Raw genomic sequence first — 19,823 nt, forward strand, 5'->3', positions numbered from 1 at the left:
GTGTGTGCGCATCTGCATCGTAACCCAAAGAGTGGTCTGAGAGCTGGAAGATGTGCTGTGAAGAGAGCAGTGCAACCAGAGAGAGGGTCTGTCGGAAGGGGAAATGGCCAGAGGCTTAGGCAGAAGCACTGAAGCATGAGGGAAGCTTCCGGGTAGCTGGCAGACATGTGCTAGGAGCATCAAGGGAGAGGTGAGGCTCTGGAAGGGTTGACGCGCCACAGGAGAGTCAGAACAAGGAGAGGTAGAGCAACGAGGCCTCAAACAGCGCAAAGTTGACTCCTGGAGAACTAGTGGAGAGGAAGAACAAAGACAGAGAGCGAAAGCAAGAAGGCCAGAGCTGGGGAGAAGCAAGGCAGCTGACCTGGGCATAAAGGGGAGCTTGTCCGTTGAAGCCAACCAGCAGCTGCAGCCCCCCCAGGCCAGAGCCCAGAGCAAGCCCTGGTCAGCCATGGAGCCGTTCCTCTCGCTGAGGCCTCAGACACAGCCCTCTTTGTTTGCTCCTCTCGGCCTATTTACATGATGAGCCTTCTGTCATTGGCTGGGGCTATCACTGGAGAGCGCAGGACCTACTTCCTGGCTGTGGGTTACCTGTCACGTATGCCCAGGCGCCAGATCCAACAGCTTCCTCACAGAGTTCTCCTCTGAGGGCAGGGAAATCCAGTTATCCAGTTAGGGAGCATAATGACACGGCACTGAAGGAGCAGATTATCTTCAGATACATCTCAGTTTTAAGACCAGCAAGGTAAGGCATCCAGGTTGGGAAGCCCCGCAGCAAGGCCAGGGGCCACTCGGGAGACCCCTTCTGTGGACCCTCATGTCCCTTTCTCTCTGCCTTCTCTTCTCCAGGCTAAAGGCTCCCTCAGCCACCCCTCAGAGGAATTCCTGGCTTCCAGGTCTTGGCTTCTTTCTCCTCGGCCCAATTATCGGCCCTTCTTTCTGCAGCAAAGCAAACTCAGCGGCTGTGGCAGCCGCCCTTCCTCTCTGTTTTCTGCTGCCTTAGCCTCCCAGAAGCCTCTGGGCTGATGAATACTCTGAGCGATCCCTTTGTGTGTGTGAAGGGTGCTATATTTAGGAGGAGAGAGACCGGGCGTTCTCCAGTTATAAACAATATGCTGATGGCGTTTAACTTCTAAAAACAGAATTCCAGAAGCCATCTTCTCTGCCCCATAAGTCCTGTTTCAGAGCTTGGCGATGGCAGCCACAAGATCCGGGTCGTAAGGCAGGCTCTACATGGATATAGAATGCTCCATACATTTCTGTTGGCTAGTAGAACGAATGGCTGTCTGTCCGTGTTGGTCAGCTTTTATTCTATGTGCCTTCAAGGTGTGCTGTGGCAGTAAACCCTTCCATCTATGTCAGAAACCCCAACAAACCTGTAAGGCTTCAGGTGAGGAAGGGTAGATGAAGGAAGGAACTGCTGGTAAAATCTGGTCCTGGATTGGATTTCTAAAATATAGCAACAAAGCATATTCTTCAACTCTGTAATGTTGTCAGCAGGAAGCAACAGAAATACTGAGACATCAGGTTTCTTGAATGTTGGGTCATACAATCAAGAGTTTCAAATGTTAAATTAAGAAAAATAGAATCCCACTGGGCTGGTGTTTCTACAGGTGGTAACTTCCCCTTTCTATCCTGCCGAGGGTGCAAATAGATCAATAAAATATAGTTATATACCTGGGAATTGTAGGGGGAAATATTTGGAGGACAAATTGAATGGTTTGCAAACCTTAAGGACAACCTTAAGAAGTTTTTGAAAGAGAGAGCCTTGGGATTGTTAGGCAAAATTCAGGATTTGGAGAGTGAGCCAGGGACAATACTGAGGGATTTTAGAAGGGTAAGAGTTAGGACTACCACAACCCCCCCTTTAAACCATTTCCCTAGGGTAGGAGGCCAGATTGCATATCTGCTGGAAGTCTTGGATCCGCAATTGACTTCAGGATCCCTGACTAGTCCCATTGCTAGTCTTATTCCCTGCCCAGCTCTGGAAACCCACTGGGTCACACACTTTCAGCTGCGATGGTGACAAGCCTCCTCTGATGAAATCTTGCCAAGATAACATTATGGTGGGACAGCTGTAAATTGGAATCAACTTGAAAGCACACATCACATCACAACAGCAAGCCCTGCCTGCTCATTAATAACGGTCTTGTTCCTTCCTTTTTTTTTCTCTCTCTCTCTCTCCAGTGTCCATAGGAAAGATCATGGATGAAAAGATGTCCTGCCAGGAGTTTCTGGACCGCAATGACTCGTGGACGATGGATGACAGAGGCCACTGCTTTGAGTCACAGCCAGCCTTTAAGCCCATGGATGTGACAGGTAAGCAGCAATAACCATAAACAACTTGAGCCTTGCCTAATGGGAAATGAAGCTTAGAACTGTCTGTCATTGTAATTTTTCAGTGAAACCAATACTGCGTCCTGTATCTTCTTCATTAATACAATGATGCATGAAGTGGTCACAGAGTAAAGACAGACATCTCGCCTAAATGTGATGGTTCTCAGGAATGGAAATGTAGAAACTGGCCTACATTGAAACTGAACTTTCCAGATATGAAAGCCCTTTCAAACAGTGTCCAGGTGGTTGTTAGGTATCAGGATTTTCCCTCTGGTGCAAGGCTTCTTTCTCTGCTGCTGCTGATGGTTGGTATTGATGCCCACTATGGGGGTAAAGGGTTAATTATCTTTTGCGTGAGAAGTAATCAAGATACTTCAGCCAGGAATCCCACAGAGGATCCTCCAAGCACGCAAAGTGCTCCTTGACAGTTGCTTGCCCTTTCTTGGTTTGCTGCAGCATCCTTAGATTGACGTATTTGGAGCACTTTTGATTCTCCTTCACAAGCTTTGGCTGTGAAAACCGGCTTAGAACTGCCACCTCTGCCAATCCAAGTAACAGGTGAAGTGAAGATTCATGAGAAGTCATGGCTCTCTGGGAAAGACTGCAGTCCTTGCTAAGATAAAAGGCAGCAGAGAAAGAGGAAGAATGCATTGCAGGTGGATGGAGCCCGTCAAGGGAGACACAGTTGCCCATGACGATTGAGGTTGATGGACTTGGGGGTCTTTGTTCATGAAGCCAGAGCTGATGTGATGACAATTAGCCAAATATACAGCCTTGTCTTAATACCGCAAAGGAACCAGATCCCTTCTCACCTTTGAAGCAAAGCAGGGTTAGACTTGGTGAGTAGCACCAGGAATATCAGAGGCACAAATGGCAAACCTTGTGCAAGAAAATCCCATTAAATGAATGGAGATACCCTAAGCACTTGAAGATGCACAGTTTATGAAGATTCTGCCCACCTCCTTCAGTTGCATTGGTTTCCAGTGTTGGATTGTCTATCAAAACACGCTGCATTCCTTCAGATTCCTTCCTGCTTATTATAAAAGGGTTCAGTTCAGTTCTGTCTGCCCTGGTTATAGGAGCGCATTGATCACCCCAATCTGTAGGGTTACCTTTCCTTAAAACTTGGGTCTCCTCCATCTGAAACTATGCTTGAGGATACCTCGGAAGATTCAGTGGGTGACTGTTTTGCCAGAGCAGATTCACAAGAGACATGAAAGGAAAGGACTGCCTCTGGAATGACCTGCCTTCCGCAGTGTGCAGTTTCCTCTCATTACCCAGCTCCCCTGCGAGTTTCTCCTTTGCATTAATAATCCCATTAATAAGTAATAAACAGGCCTATCGGGGGCAATTCTGCTGCAGGAGCATTTGCATGAGGAGCGGTGGTGTGAATTGGTGTGTCATGGGGCGTAAACAATGGGCTGGGTCATTCTTTCCTCCCTCCTGCTTTCCTCCCAAGGAGCTTATTGCATCATATCCATGTGGCTACCTATGGCTATCAATGTGAGGAGGAACTCTCTCCAACCCTTTTCAATTCAATTTCACACTACAGTTGGCTCAGAAGATCTTGTGGAGGCTGGTTTGCAGAGCTGGGAAAGAAGGATTAACGGGAGGTGTATGATGGCATCACAGAATCAATTTGTTCTCAGTGTCATTTTTTTAAAGCTGGTTTAAGTCTTCTGTTTCACCTGAAGAACAAGGGAAAGGGGAGGAAGTTGTCTGCAATGCTTCTACGAAGACAAAGAGTAGGAATGCCAAGCCTTCCAGATACTGTTTGCATTATATCTCCCAGCAGCTCTAGTTAAAGTAGAAGTGGAGCTCCCCAGTATCTGCTGTGATCAATGGAAAGAGGCTTTGGGGATAGGAGTTGGTTGCTGATGTGTAGGGATAGCTTTCATTTAGGCCTCCAAAATGGGTTTCTTGCTTTCTGTGGCCACCATCTTTCTGCATATTAACCAAGGGAACAATCGCAGGACATCTCCTGAAACGCCTGGCAAGTTGAGATTGCATTTCCGGGTTGCAGGAATCCCTATACTCTGTTTTCAACTTGCCTTTCATTCACTTCCTAAACAATTAGAAGAGCAGATGAACAGTCATTGTTCTCTTCCTTCAGTGAAGCGTCGGAATGGCCAAGGAGTCACGGAAGTTACTTTATCTTTTGTGGGTCCAAGCACCTCAGAGTTCCTTACACAGAAGCTGTTGTCTCAAAATAACTGTTCAGCGTGGAGCTCTTTAGTTTCATAGTCCCAAAGTAGAAATGCAACTCCATATTATGCCCACTAATTAAGAAGCTGACACTGGAGGGGACGACCAAGGAACAGGAGGCCTGAGTGTCCAAACAATGGTAGTGAACAACCAAGGGCTACTCTCACATGGTCCTCTTCCAACACAGTTCTCCATTGCCCTCTGTTGTACTCCAGTTGCACAACCTTTCACTTCTCCTTGTATTTGTGTCCCTTCATTGCATAATCATGGATGCTTATCATGGAAGGCGTTCTCGGCCGGCTTTGCCTAATGTGCTGTCACTTGGGCAGGTTGGCGGGCTGCCTGGATGAAGGGCTCATTTTGGAAACACTGTCTGGACCGCAAGGAGGCCACCACGTCACTCATCTGCTTCTGCCCAATGGAGGGCACAAGGGGAGTCCTGGCACAAGATAAAAAGATGGATGTGTGGACAGGAACCAGGTTTAAAGATTGTCAAGAAGGAGCTGGACATCATTACTTGCTTGCAAATACGCGCCTCTCTCTCATGCAGATGCTTTTCTTGATGTGCTTTTTATGAGAAATCAGCCCTGGATGTGAGTGGCATCCTTCCCCCTCCTGTCAAAGGTTCTGTCAAATTGGGCTGCATTCCGAAGAGAGAGGGAATCTCCTGGAGCCATTTTCATGTGGATCAATGGTTCTTGCATGTTAGCCGGCCCAGCAATCAATTATGAGGCCCTGACCTGTGCAGAAGGCGGCATGGCTGCTTTCCTCTCTCCATCCTGATTATGGCTGTTAATTACATTTTATTTTATTACATTGTTTATAACCTCTCTTCTATCTAAAGGTCTCAGGGTGGTATACAGGAAAAAGCTGTGGTCAGATGCAATACCTGAACATGATCATGCCATAAGATGCATAAGGCGAGGCATTAATACTAGAGAAGTTTTTATGATGAACCCTATTCTAATCCAGGATTCCTTATAGTCGTTGGGATTTAAGAAAAAGGTTTTTTTTAAAGTTCAGCATTTCGTCTCTGTTTCCACCTCAGAATGTGAAGATGTACCAACGTAGCATGTTGGGAGCCCAACCAAAGTTTCTGCTCCTCCCCATTTCAGGAGTCCTGCGCCGTTTTCGTGGGCTCACTAATCTCCTCAAAGTTAGGGTTGACCCAGTATGATTTGGTGCTTGAAGCAGAAAATCCAGATCTCCCCTTCCCTTTCCACTCTTGGTAAACAAACTCTTAAATCATAGGGCATTACATAACTCAGCACGAGCTGTCCATGGGTTGTGCCCCGAGTCTTCTGCCCAAAGCCAGTGACTTCCCTTGGCGAAAGCGGTGCCTGGCTGTGTCCAGAGAGTTGCCAGGAGGTGGTCTGATAGAAACCTGAGGGCTCCCATGTGAGCAGGAAAAAAAGGGACATGAAGCCCCTGGGTGGCTTCCATTTCACTCACTGGGTCTCTTGTTGTGTCTGACTGGGCATTGAAAGGAGAGGCAGACAAGACAGATGGATGTAACTACCTCTTTTCTTCCTTCATCTTGAAAACAGTCTCCAGAGTAAAGTGGTCCTGCGTTCCTCTTTGCCCATTAAATAAGGCCTTACTTCAGGGGCAGGGAAAGTGCAGCTGTGTTTGCCACTCCAGGGACCAACACTTCCCCCCATTTTTGCTGCCCCTGAATGTCTCCAAGTACCAGCTGGGGCCATTGGGGCAATTGTGCTCTGCTTTTGGTCACCCTCAGACCTTTGTGCCCACTGGGGTCATCACACATTGACTGGAAGTCATTTCCTTTTGGGAGAAAGCCTGAAATGACTAAGTGATGTCACCAAACATGACAGAATTAGCCATGGAGGCATTGGAGGGAGACAGATATTTTGGTGAGAGTGGCAAGAGGTCAGGCTCTCCAAGGTTCCCTTGAGCCCAGTGAAGCCCCATAGCCTCAAGAAGTTGCCCACTACTGCAGGTCCTGGAGACAGGAAGAAGGGTGGGTTGTGGGAGGAGGACCAGGCTTCATGACCCCCATCCCACCCCACCCCACTGTCCCTGGGGCTGGAACAAAAGGCCTCTGACCCTGCCGATTGTCCTCTAGAGCCTTTCAAGATGAACCGGGAGGACGTCCTCTCTGACCTGCTGCTGCTTCCCCAGGAAATGATGAACGTACCGCCCTTCGGGGGGTATTTTGGAGCTTCCAGCGAAGAAAGCCCTGGTACCGTTCCCCATTGTGCCTTATCCGTTGCATAACTCTTCCCGCTTTCAAGTGCCACTAAGGGATTCTTCTGCATGGCTGACATCTTTCTTCCTCCTCAGTTGCTTTGAAACTCACATTAATTATGGAAAGAAAGTGTTTGAGAGGGACATCATCCGCTTTCTCACTGGACCTCTTTCTCCCCCTAAACTTCTGCGGACTTTCAGGACCTGCATGCCTGCTGCGCCCCCACATAGATGGGCTTCTTGGGGGGTGGGTGGGTGGGTTGAAATCCTCTCGACTGACTCTCTTGGTGAAAGTTGTAACTTCAGAGCAAAGTGTTCCTTACTATGGGGATTAAATACCTGTGTGTCTCCTTCCCTTTGTGTCTTTAACTCACCACACTTTCAGGATCTCCAGCCCTCCTTTCTCTTTGCAGACAGAAGAAAAAGATGTGGAATGGACCACAGATGCCTTTGGGGCTTTAGCACTGGCCATCTCTTCTCTGGGTTTGGGATTGGAAAACAATTTAGTTCAGAGGTGGGCAAAGTGCTGCCTCAGCCCCCAGTGATGCTTCTGTGTCGCTTGATGTCTCTAGAAACCCTAGACCAACCTTTTTTCCTGGCCAAGATAAAAGGAGGCATTGCTGCTTAGGTACAATTGCCTTCTAAATGGGTTTCTGCTGTTTAGCATCAATAAATACCCATGTTTGGCCATTTGGATTTTTTAAATTGACATTTATTTTGGTAGCCTATAGAGTCTTTGGGTCACCCCAGAAAAGGGCTAGTGAAGAACTCCTGAATAACCTCTGAAGATACCATTAGCCATAGGTGCAGGCAAAACGTCAGGAGAGAATGCTGCTGGAACATGGCCATACAGCCTGAAAACCTCACAGCAACCCATTGGGGCTGACAGACTGTGCACCACAAAGAACAAGCCACTCTGTGTATTACTATGAATTGGCTGCTGGACCTGACTTCTCCATGCCCGCATGAGCCTCATTCTAGGTCGTATGTAATCACAGAGTTGCAAGGAACTTCAAGGGCCATGTAGTCCATCCTTTTGGAATCTACAGCTAAAGGATCCTTGGGAGGTGGCCGTCCAGCCTCCATTTCCAACAGAGAAAAGTCCATCTGTCCAATGAGGCTGTCGGTTGCACTGCCAAATGGCTGAGTTTTCCTTCAGTAGCAAGAACCCATGAGGGAAGTGTAACCACCAGCAGAGCCCAACCTGCCCTTGTTTCTTCCAGCGCCTTTCGGAGTTTCGGGAGTCCCTGAGCAGCCCCACCTCCTGGGAGCCCCACTCTCTCCTGCCCACGGTTTTGACCCACTGTCCTTCATGGGCGGAGACATGGGGGCAGAGACGCGGCTAAACCAGAACCGAGCAGGTGAGCCTCCCGCGGATCTCCTGCCCCCAGGAACATGAGCAGAGTCGGGGAATCAAGGGGCCTGGCCCATAGAGACCTGGGGACTTGTGGGGGTGGGTGGGATGGGATGAACAAGGTGGTTGGTAGAAGCAACACCACCTGCGGATTTATGGAATGGGAGGATGTTGCCAGAGGGCCTCTACCAAGGCTACCAAGGCCTTTTAAATAAAAATGCAGGCACCTTTTGGGATGTTTCCCCATGGGTCTCTGTGTCTCTGCTTACTGTCCCCTGCAGCACCTGCACAAGAAGTGGGACCTCCTGAAGATTTCTGGATGGGGGCTCAGCACTTCATGGGAGGGCAGGGAGCACCTTTCTTTGAGCCTCCAGGTAAACACGCAGAGATGAGAGGCTGCTCTCCGTTTTGTGTGGCAGACACACTGGGATGAGGCCTTGGTACCCTACAGCAAATCATGCATCTTGCACATGGCCCTCCACTCAATCTCTTGCTCCCTTGGTTGCTGTCATTGAACCAATGCCATGTGGACTCCTTTTGAATCAAAGATGGTTGCAAGGACCAGCTATAGTTTCCTTGGTTTTCCACAGAGATTGCTTCCCGAAATGACATCTGGGATGCCCAAGTTTAAGCAACCAGCTAAAAAAAGCAGTACTGAGTGGACCTGTGGATGTTGTTCCTTGACAGTAGTCCTAGTTCCAGTCTCAGAGTTTTAGATGAGCTGTAAACTGCCATCCTATTGATACATTATTTTCTGGGCCTTCTCTTCCTCCTGAACAACCAGAGCCTTCCCAGGTTTCCCCCTTTTTTGGCCTTTGAGCCCCCCCCCCCCCCCCGGGCCGGCATTTGAGGGGGTTGAAATTGGAGAAGTGTTTAGTTATGTCCTTATAGTCAGATGCAGAATGTTTGCATCCACGGAGACCTCCAGGTGCCACCCACCTGCCTCCATCCTTTTGCCCCTCTTGCTCCCATCCATGGACAAAAGCATTCCAGCTCCTCTTCTGCTCTGCTGAAAGGATGATGCACAGAGTGGACGGTGACACAAGTGGGGAGCCCACATTTCTCTCACTCACACACTTCTTTGCCTTAGACCTTCCAATGGCTGTTGTAGCCCATGATCCATTTTTTATGCCATATTGTGCCAAAGTCATGCTTTTTAGGTCTCTGAGTAGTTCAAAGTCAAAAGCGCAGATATGGCTGGTGGCCATGACTTGTCCTCTGTGTAAGTGGTATCCCTCTCTTTTAGTGCCCAGCCAGATCCCTGACATGTCAGCGATGCATGGGCTGGGAAGCCCCTCTGCGGGATTGGCCGACTTCATGGGGCAGCCTAAACTGCCTGAAATGAAGCAGTCTCCGTTCGCAGGTAAGAGCAAGTTGAGATGGATTTGACATCTGGGCAGCTCTTCATCCTGCCACTCTTGCAGAGGCGCCCATTTGGTGCGTGAATAGCGTAGCTGGGTGAAGCAGAAATGGGCACATCCTGCCACAAAGTGCAGTTCTAGCACCATGATCCTTGTAGATCAAGCTAGGGGGGATATGAGGTTTGATATTTGCTCACTTAGTGGGCTGTGGCAGTTGTTGGCCAGGAGGGTTTTCTCTTTTACATGGAACTCCTACTCCTGGCATGTGGATAGATGTGCAAGTGTGCCTCTGTTTGTACGAGCGTTGATCATGCAGTTGCATTGATGGATGGGTCTGGGTCTGATTCCCCTTCAGCAGCAAAGAGCCACATGCTTTTTGTTGTTTCCAAATATTATCAAAGGGGTGGTGGGAAGAATCGGGCCTTTCTTCTGAACCTTCTCTTTGGATCGGTCTCTGCAGCACCTCCTTCTCCGGCTGGTGCAGGTCCTGCTCCTTCGGTGGAAGAGCTGGTGGGGTTCGAACCATCGTTTGGCCACAAATCCCCTCTGCCTAAAGGGTCTCCAGCAGGTGAGCCTCACTTGGCCTGGGAGCTTCTGAATTACCAATTTGGGGGCTTCTACTAAAGGTCACAGAATCAAAAAAAAAAGTGGAGGGTTGGGCAGTTTTGCCAGTTTAGGGATCCTCAGCTAAAATCTCATGCACCGATAGCCATTCAGCCACTCTTATAAATCTCCAGCAAGGGAGAATCAGGCCCCTTCTACACTGTCATATAATCCAGATTATCAAATCAGATAATCCACATTATCTGTCTTGAACTGGATTATATGAGTTTACACTGCCATATAATTCAGTTCAAAGCAGATAATCTGGATTTTATATGGCAGTGTAGAACAGGCCTCCATCTTCAGAAGTAGCTTTTTCCACCGTTGACAACTTTTACAGTCTCCCTTCTGTGTTGTTGAAGGCTTTCATGGCTGGGATCACAGGGTTGTTGTGTGTTTTCCGGGCTGTCTGGCCATGTTCCAGAAGTATTCTCTCCTGACGTTTCACCCACATCTATGGCAGGCATCCTCAGAGGTGGTGAGGTACCTGCCATAGATGTGGGCGAAACGTCAGGAGATAATATTTCTGGAACATGGCCAGACAGCCCAGAAAACACACAACAGCCCAGTCTCCCTCCTGTTTACTCAGAATCTCCTTTCTTGCACTTTGAATCCATTAGTTTAGATTTTGTCCTCTGGAGCAGCTGAAAACAGGTTTGCTCCTTTGAGAAGCTTTCAGAGGCTTGAAGATGGCTAACATCCCTCTAAGTCTTCCCTTCTCCAGGCAAACATGTCCTGCTCGCTCCACCATTTCTCACAGGGCTTTGATTCTCAATCTTGGAGGATAAAGTGCCAAATAACCTACTGGCAAAAATGCACAGGAAATAGTATTGTAGTAAGAGGAACAAGGGGAGACGTTTTGGTCCTCTGCCTCTTCACCTCTCTTCTTTGCAGCCTCAATTCATAATTTAAAAGCTCAACATTTAGAAACCATCTGGATAGGCCTGCTGGAAGAGATTGGTCTTTAATGCTATTCTAAACTTAGACAGCACGCTCAACTGTCAGAGCCCTTCCAGCAGGTTCTTCCAGAATTTGGGCGCAGCTGAAGAAAAAGTCCTCAGGTTAGCAGTTACCAGCTCAGTCCCCCATAAGAACTGAGCGTATGGGCTGATTATATGGGACAAGGCCATCCTATAAGTAATATGGGCCCAAACCACTTAAGATTTTGAAAGTAACAACTAACAAGGGTCAAATGAGCCATGGGCCCTTGGTTCCAGGCATTGTCAGATCTTTGCAGAAGAAACTGCAAACAGACGGTGTCTGGAAAAAGGCATTTCTTTCTCCTTCTCCTTGGAACAGGTTCTCCTGAAGCAGCTGGAACTAAGGAACCCAAAGCAAAGGCCACGGACGCCACGTCCCCAGGTGCAGGCAGTTCCCCTGGACTGGGAAACCCCGGAGGGAGCAATCCTTTCCCAGGCCAGAACAAGGAGAAGGAAGAAGGCTGCCTGTCTCCCAGCAAGGAGGACGCAGGCAAGCCTTCCTCCAGCCAGAAGTCGGAAGAGAGTAAAGCGCCCCTCGGCCTTGCAATGGAGGAAAAGCCAGCTCCGGCCCAACCTCTCGGCCAGAAGGAAGAAGACAGTAAGCCCTCCCTCGCCCTCTTTGCAAAAGAAATGGAGAGCAAACTGCCCAGCCCCAAAGCAGAAGAAGCCAAACATACAGAAAAGGCCAGTGAGGCCAAGGGCACTCCCGCAGATAAGACTTCTCCTGCCCAGAAAGTTGAAGAACTGAAGGTTTCTCCTCCCAAACAGGCAGAGAAAGCAGAAGAGGACAAGGCCGCCACTGCCCCCAAACACACAGAGAAAGTGGAGGAAAGCAAATCTCCTTCTCATCCAAAACATCCAGAGAAACCAGAGGAGAGCAAGTCTCCTTCTACGCCCAAACAGGCAGAGAAGCCAGAGGAAAGCAAGTCTCCTTCTGCGGCCAAACAGGCAGAGAAGCCAGAGGAAAGCAAGTCTCCTTCTGCGGCCAAACAGGCAGAGAAGCCAGAGGAAAGCAAGTCTCCTTCTGCGGCCAAACAGGCAGAGAAGCCAGAGGAAAGCAAGTCTCCTTCTGCGGCCAAACAGGCAGAGAAGCCAGAGGAGAGCAAAGCTTTGCCTAGAGCGGAGGCTAAGACCCCTTCCTCCCCGAGCCCACAAGTGGAGCAGTTCCTAGGGCTGGAGAAATCTGAGGAGAAGAGCAGGACGGCTCCCGCTGTGTCTCCCGAGAAGCCAGAGGAGCCGAAGCAGCTGTCGCCGACGCCGCCGCCAGCCAAACCTGTGGAGCATCCTCCAGAACCTGCAGGTAAGGAAGGACCGGGTTGGTTACCACAGGGAACCTCCTCCTCTTTCTGGCAGCTAGGAAAGACCCCCTCCCTTCTCTCTTTGAGCCTGCCCCCCTCTCAAATATTTAGATTCTTAACCTGAGACAGGCTTCTAGGAAAGGAAACAGCAGTCCCAGTGCCATACCGAGACCATGTCAGTAGTCTGCCCAGTATTCTCTGGGAGTCAGGGTGAAGCCGAGAGGTAAAGTCATGCTTACCATGGTGTTGTCTGTGCTTTTGACCATGCAGGCAAGCAATAGAGAAATCCCTTATTGTGGTCCCTTTCTGCTTTTGTTTCTGGCAGCATTGAAAGAAGCCGTGCCCCCAGGAGAGTCCAAGGCAGAGGCCAAAAAGGCTGCTCCAGAGAAGCCGGCACCTATTGTCTTGGAAGCAGCCAAGGCCAAGGAAGCGCCTGCGCCTTGCCCGGAGAAGCCTGCAGAGGCGGCTACAGAGAAGGCGGCTACAGAGAAGGCCCCCCCAGAACCTGCAGGTAAATGGGGTGGGAAAGGGGAAGTCGAGCTCCACCTCACGCACCTGCCTCCCAACCTCATCCCGTTGCAAAGTGATTCTCCTCCATCTTCTGTGGCTCTTTTAAGGATCTGCCCCATCTTACTCTTCACCCTTCCTCCTGTTTGCTCCCCCCTTTTCAGCCCCGCAGTGGACACCCTTCAATGCATTACTAATATTAAACTGGTAGCAAAGGTCCGGAACAAAATCCCGTGTCCTCCATCTGCTACGTCCTCCAGCTTCTCTGTTAAATACAGAGTGGTACTGTTGCTGAGCTGGAGGATGAATTGGGGGTCCATCTTGGGCAGAGAGGGCTGGGGGGGCCACTACACCGGAGAAGAAACACTTTGTTTCCAGCAACAGCCAGAGATTCTGAACCTGTAGAAGTGTTCACTCTTATCATATCCTTGTCTATCTGGCTTCTTTATCCACTGGTGCCAACTTCCTTCCATACCTGTATTTGCCAATGTTTTCCCTTCCTGCAAGACAAGTTCTCTATTTCAGGCTCCTGCTGTGCATCTGACCTTTTCCTACCTAAGGGAAGAGGTAAAGCAGACCCTGCAAGAAGTTTTAGAAAAGATTTATGGTCTGCTATCCTTAAGCAATAAAGCCGTTGTCTGAATATCCTTTGTAGAAAAAGTCTTAAGATATTTTGTAACATATATTGGTACTGTAAGAGAAAAATGAAGTATAAAGTGCAATGAGTTACTACTCTTCCCTTTCCCCCAAACGATGCGGTTATGATGGGAGTTGATGCTACAGTCAGCTACAGACCAAGGACAGGTAAAGAGCTGCCTGTTGTTCCCCTCTGAGGCCCCTGAAACTCCAACTCTCCACTTAAAAAAAAGAATTTGGCTTAATTCTTTGTGGATTTTTCCCAGCACTTTAACAGAGTGCCTCCCCCCTAAGCAGTAAAAACATGTTCAGCCCCATGCAGAAAGTAACTTAACATCCACAAGTACTTCCATTTTCATTGGAATATTTTGCAAAATGGCTACAGAAAGTGACACAGCATCACTTCCAGTTGCCATTTTGGAAGGATTCTGATGAAGATAGATGTCTTTAGGAATGCTGTGGTGGAGCCTGGGATGGCGTGAGGGTAGGCAGGAGTGAATTGGCCCTGGCCCCAAGAAGACCTTGGGGCCCTGAATGCAGTGGGTCCTAGTGAGGAATCCTCTGGTTCCTGAGCAAACTTCCTGTGTTCCAGGTGCTCCTCCGGCCCAAGTAAGACAAGCTAACAAGCCCAGTGACCACCACAGGTTCGGCAGAACAAAATCTCCTCGAGTGACAGTGGCAGACGCCCTGGAGGAGCCCCTTGTAGGTTTCCCGGCTCAGAAGAATCACGACCGAGGAGGAGACCCCTTTCCCATGGCGGAATATGGCCCTGTTGCTGGGACGTCCCCTCGGAGCAGGGCTTCCCCAAGGAAGGCAGCTAGCCAGCCCTTGGAGTTCGGGGAGGCCCCAAGGGACGTTTTGCGAGAGGGCTGGGACCTGGAAGCGTCGGCAGCCTTGAAGAAGAAGAAGAAGAAACCCAAACAGAAAAGGAGCCAGCAGCCAAGGATGGCAGAGACCTTGGAGGGCAATGCTGAAAAGTTGCGTGCTCCGTGTACCTCTGAACCCCACAAACCTGAGCCCCCCGAGAGCACAAAGGCTTGCTTTGGTCCTTCTGCAGAAATGCTTGGGAAGGAGGCTTCTTCAGAGCAGAGAGGAGACACTCCGAGCCTTCACCCGGTTACTGCCAAAGGAGAACCTCCCCTGCAGATGGAAGGCCCTTCCAGACTTGGGATGGATGCAAAAGCAGGAGGATTCGGCAGCGTGGAAGTGATGAGTGATGACAGATTAATGTTTCCGTCTAAAAGCAAACAGAAGGCATCGTCTGAGGAGGAGGAGCGGAAACACCAGGCTCAGCAGAATAAGCAAGGAAGCTCTGCCAGTTTTGTGGGAATAACTCCCTTTGGGAAAAGCACGGAGTCAGGAGGACCCTCTCTCAAGGACCTGCACCCTGATTTGCAGACCAGCACTGAGGTAGGCAAGAATGATGAGGACAAGCCTTCGGTCACAGTTCAGAATGTTGCTCCGGCTCCTTGGGGAGAAGGCTTGTCCAAGCAGCCAAAGGAGGAGGAGGAAAAGTGTGAAGTGTCCGGCAAAGAAGTTACTATCTTTCCTGCTGAAGCCCAAGCTGCCGAAACGAACAAGGGAGGAGGCTCCCCAGAGAAACCCAAGCCAAGAAGCCCTGTTGCCTGGGAGTCTCCGCCAACATTGGGCTCCTCGGGGGCGCTTTCGTCCCCAAAGACAAAGGAGAGCAGTGCAGCCAAAAGTGAAACACTTGATGCTGGTTCTGCAGAATCACTCCCCTTCTCGGAAACAAAGTCCGACTCAGCCAAGCCCCTTCCTCCTGTTGAGCCCATTGAGGGTCTGAAGGTCCCTTTCACCGACACAAACAAGGGAGCCTGCCCCAGCCCTTTGGAACAGCCAGCTGGGCTCCTGTCCAGGACCGGGAGCGACCAGCCCAAAAAGAGGGGCAGCGACGGGAAAAGTAAGAGGGTGAAGAACCACTCGGAGCAGCGAGCGTTCCTTTTGGAGGGCAAGAACAATTCCAGCAAGGCCCCAGGTGCCCAGGAAGCCGAGTTTGTAGCCAAAAGCATAGAGGTGGGCTTCTCCAGCGCAGTGGAGAACAGAACCCCTCTTAGCTCTGGAGGACAGGCAGAGAAGCCCAAGAAAAGGAACAGCGAAGGAAAGAGCAGAAGATCTGCGGAGAAAAGCTCCCTCGGGCCTTCCTTCTTCCTGGACGTGGGGAACGGCTCGGGGCAACTTCAGTTTGAAGGGAGCAGCCCTGAACAGGCCACAGGCCATGGGAGAGCAGGGACTGGGCTCTTCACTGCCAGCCAGCCATTGGAAACTGCCGGAGATGCAGCTTGGCTGCAAAATGTCACAACTGCGCCTGCAGAGGAAAAGGTGTCTAAGGCTCCGACCAGGCCGACCGAAGACTGGGTTGACTTCCCTCCCTCAGCATATCCCTTCATCTCAGAAATGCCAGGTAAAGAGACATTTCTTGAGGCGAGTGCGCAGACCAAGGGCTCTGCCGTATTGGATACAGGCGAAAGGCTCCCCATTTTAGAGAGCCCCCCCATCCTGGATCCTGCGTCCCTGTTTCCGATGAGCAAACCCAAAAAGAGGGGCAGTGATGGGAGAAGCAAGAAGTCTGGGAGAAGTCCTTTGGAGCAGCCATTCCTCCTGGAGACATTTGATATGAATCAGCCCATCAAGGGTGCTGAGATAAGTAAAGATATGGGCTCTGCTGATAAAGACCCGTTATCTGGGGCAACCCCATTAATGGAACCGTCTTGGGGAAGTCAAGCACAGCTTCCTGCTACAAAACAGGTGGAAACAAGCAAGGGAAAGAAGAATGAAACCTTGAGCATGGCCACAGGAAGCAGTTCCTCTGAGCAGCCCCCTGTTTCTGATAGGAAAACACTCAGTTTCAGGCCAGAGCTGATGACTAAAGTCAAAGAGACACCTCTCACTGAAAAAGGGCAGGAAACCAAGCCTGGGTTTGATGTGGAAAATGTAATAGATACCCTGAAATTGCACACTGAGCTTGTGCCGGAAGAGCCAAAGGAACAGAATGTGGAAGGGCAAGGCCATCAAATTCATAGCATTTTGGAGGCAGAGCCAGAGCCAGTTAAACTAGCGATTGTGGGTCATAAGATGGTTACAACTGAGAACACAAAGGCAAAAGAATTTGAGCATCTCTTGGAGCATTTAAAAGCTTCTGTCCCAGCCAGTGCCGGATCGCTTCTTGATGAAGTTCCCGTAGGTGCAGGAGAGGGAAAAGGCAGAAAAGTTGAGTTATGTTTGGAAGAACCCTTTCTTTTGGGGGCCCAGGAAGAAGCAGGTCGGGATTTGGAAGTTGAAAGAGAGGCAAAGTCAAAAGAGCGCTCTTCCCCCAGAAGCAACAAGGAGGAAAGAGGCAGCGGCTCAGAGTTTGCAAACAAACAGGATCCCAGCGCAAGGCCCATCAAACGTGGCAATGACCGGAAAGGCAAAAAGGCTGCAAGTGGCCCTGTGCGGTCTGTGACTCTTCAGGCAAAGGCAGAACCAAGCAAAGGGCCAGAGTATCCCATGGGGGAAACTGAGTTCATGGATGAGAACAGGAACATCAAGAGCCTTCCTCCGGGGCATCGGATGCACTGGGAAGAGAATACAGAACGCTTTTTTGGACCCTTTGCTCCATCAGGCACTCTTGAGGAAAGTCAAGGACTGGGCTGCCCCTTCCTAGAGGGCAAGTTGGATGGTGACCCAAGCAAGGGGCAGCTTTTTCTTCCTGAAATGACAAAGGATGCCAGCAAAAGTGAGCAGAAGGATCAGCAGGAACTTCAAGAGAATTTGGCAAAGCTGGAAGGCCCTGAGGCTTCTGTGGAGGCTTCCCTTTTGATGAAAGCAGGTGATGAAACCAGAGAGAAGAGGAAGAGAGGTAAGCGGCCCCCATTGGATAGACTCCTCACACCGGATACTGGAGCAGGAAAGGACCTGTCCATCTCCTCTGTTCCATCGGAAAGCGGAGGGGAACAACTCCTGGATGCAGTGCAAGACTCTGGACGTGGTCTGACCAAACTGCCAGTGGAGGTGGTGCCAAAGATGGGTGCTGCTGCAACAGAAAGAGGCAGCTTTGTTGGAGGAGGATCCAACTTCCCTCCAGTGGAGTTACCATCCCTTTGGGAGAGCAAGAAAGAAGCGGCCACGCTTGAGGCCCTGACTGCTGCCCTCGTGGGTGGTAGTGCCGAGATATTAGCAGAAAGCAAGGAAGGAGCAGCAGAGCAGAAGTCCTTTGGACATCTCAATGGCTCAGGAAGTAAGGCTCAGGCTGATAAGGCCCCAGAGGATGTCCATGCAGAGGAAGCGGGTCCTGCTAACAAACCCAGAGACCTTTCTGAGCATCTGGAGCCTGATGATGCGAAGGAGCCAACGCTCAGCCCACTAGCCCAAGCAGCCAGCAAGGAGGAAGCCGGTCATTTGCAGGAGGCGCTTGAGCCAAAAGAAGCACAGAGTCCTGAGTCTGACTCCGGAGAGGGCTGCGTCTTGATCCAGCAGGCTCCGGCCGACCAGGGTGACCAAGTGGAAAAAGAGCCCAGAAAGGAGGCAAGAGCCAAAGGCCCTCCGCCAATGAAAGGCTACATGAGACCCACCAAGTCAAGAGGACTCCCTCCTCCGACACAGAGGGTCACGGTGAGCCAGCCGGGCAGGAGAAGGCCGGGCAAAGCTGACAGCACATCCTCCCTGCACAGGCAAGAGAAAGGTGTGTGTTTGCCACTGTGGCCTGCCTGCCTGCCGGCAATAATGCATACTACAGCTTGTGTGTGGGAGTTTGCTCCATGTTGGCAGGTTGGCATGAGCACCTAACTGTTAATCCTGCGCCCAGCGCACAAACGGTACCCGGCATGACTGTGTCTTGGCTGTTTTTTGCCTCCAAAGAGCCTGTTTGGTTCCGCTTGCCTGTTTTCACGGCACTAACGGCCAGATTTGGAAGAACTGACATTGTGAGCCAAGCTCCGTAGCTTCTCTGTGTGCTTCTCCTTGTTTATGTATTTGGTACACCTATTCACTTGGGTTACAAACTGGGAACTGCTTGGCCCCTCGTTTCATGACGTCTTCCCTTTACCTGAGGCTGAGGCCTTGGTTCGCTCAGGCCTTCTGCTAATAAAGCACACACATTTGCCGTAGTCCATAGACCAAAGCCTCACAACCGAATCCCCTTCTGTCCTCATAGGGTTGCTGATCTGTGGGGAGAGCAGCTTGCAGCTAAGTGTTTAAGAGGCTCTTGTGGGATGTCTGAGGAAGGTGGGAGGGTCATTAGGAATAGGAATCCCCTTCCAAGTGGCCTTCCCAAAACAGTGATGCAGGAAGGAGGCCATCTTTCCTAGATGAATGGCACAGTCAAGAGATGATAATTCTGCATATCCTCAAAGGTGTCTGCTCAACATTATTTCCATCTCAGTAGACACAAATATATATGTATATATGCATATATGTGTATATCCTAAACAACAGAATGTGTCTTACCACTTAACTGTGTCCATTTTATATGACTTGATCTCTCCCCCCCCCCCCCCCCCCCAAAATCGTTGTCGGCACTGTGTCGGTTGTTTGGGTTGTTTAGTCTTTACCAAGTTATATTTTACTAAGGGTTTTTTAAGCAATTTTATAACAAAGCATTTGTTTGCATCCACTTTAAAAAGGCATCTCTCCAGCCAGCGCTGGTGTTTTCCCTAAAGCATGTTCAATTGGGCCGGGCTCAACTGCTCTTTGTGAAAGCAGAGAGGCTGCATTGGGTCGACTCTGGACCTACTGGGTCCTTCTGATCAGCTTCCAGATCCCTTGCTCCCTTTGCTTTCTGGGGCCCCTTTCCTGGTAGATGGGTTGGTGCCACTCAGCAGAGTTTGGTTGCCTTGGTTTGCATGGAGGACTTTGGACTGACTAATAAAAGTTGGAGTGATGCTGTCCTGAATGTTTTGCTGTGGTTTTGTGAATGTCGTGTATCATTCATGAGGGTTGTGTAACCTGCATAGTAGTTCTATTTTGGAGCAAGTGCCGTTCTCTGCCTGACGGTGGGTCTCCCGGGAGGCCGGGGTGGATAAGGGTGTTTCTTGCATGCGGGTGCAAACGGGAAGGTGTTTAATGGAATTGCGGCAAGCCTTTTCCTTTTCACACTGCTGTTTTTTCCTCCTTGTGATTTGCTGTATTAAAAAAGGGTGGGAACATATGTAGGAGGCAGATGCAAATCAGAAAAGGGCTGAGAAAGTGTGACTTGCCAAAGGTCAGCCAGCTGGTTCCTGATTGGGAATTTGAACCCTACTTTCCTAGACCCTTAGTTCAATGGTTTATTTACTTACTGCCTTTGTGTGCTGCCTTTTCCCAAGAGTGAAATCCAAAGCAGCTTCCCAAGAATTTAAAA

At 49.9% G+C, this 19,823-nt stretch overlaps 1 protein-coding gene across 18 annotated transcripts in view; it reads left to right on the forward strand.

The window, feature by feature from the left end:
- The window catches only part of LOC100556014 (serine/arginine repetitive matrix protein 2), a 170,187-nt gene that overhangs the window by 104,916 nt on the left and 45,448 nt on the right, over nt 1-19,823 (forward strand). For 14 of the 18 annotated variants that reach the window (XM_062984494.1, XM_062984507.1, XM_062984503.1 and 11 more), the window contains 9 exons: nt 2,185-2,316; nt 6,626-6,742; nt 7,971-8,108; nt 8,383-8,475; nt 9,348-9,464; nt 9,923-10,030; nt 11,365-12,345; nt 12,669-12,854; nt 14,079-18,167. In XM_062984494.1, the coding sequence (XP_062840564.1) occupies nt 2,185-2,316; nt 6,626-6,742; nt 7,971-8,108; nt 8,383-8,475; nt 9,348-9,464; nt 9,923-10,030; nt 11,365-12,345; nt 12,669-12,854; nt 14,079-18,167 (5,961 nt within the window). The remainder of the gene's footprint in view (nt 1-2,184; nt 2,317-6,625; nt 6,743-7,970; nt 8,109-8,382; nt 8,476-9,347; nt 9,465-9,922; nt 10,031-11,364; nt 12,346-12,668; nt 12,855-14,078; nt 18,168-19,823) is intronic. The other 4 variants (XM_062984500.1, XM_062984499.1, XM_062984501.1 and 1 more) reach the window with 4 other exon arrangements.

The sequence above is a fragment of the Anolis carolinensis genome, chromosome 6, assembly GCF_035594765.1.
Source record: "Anolis carolinensis isolate JA03-04 chromosome 6, rAnoCar3.1.pri, whole genome shotgun sequence".
Taxonomy (NCBI): Eukaryota; Metazoa; Chordata; class Lepidosauria; order Squamata; family Dactyloidae; genus Anolis; species Anolis carolinensis.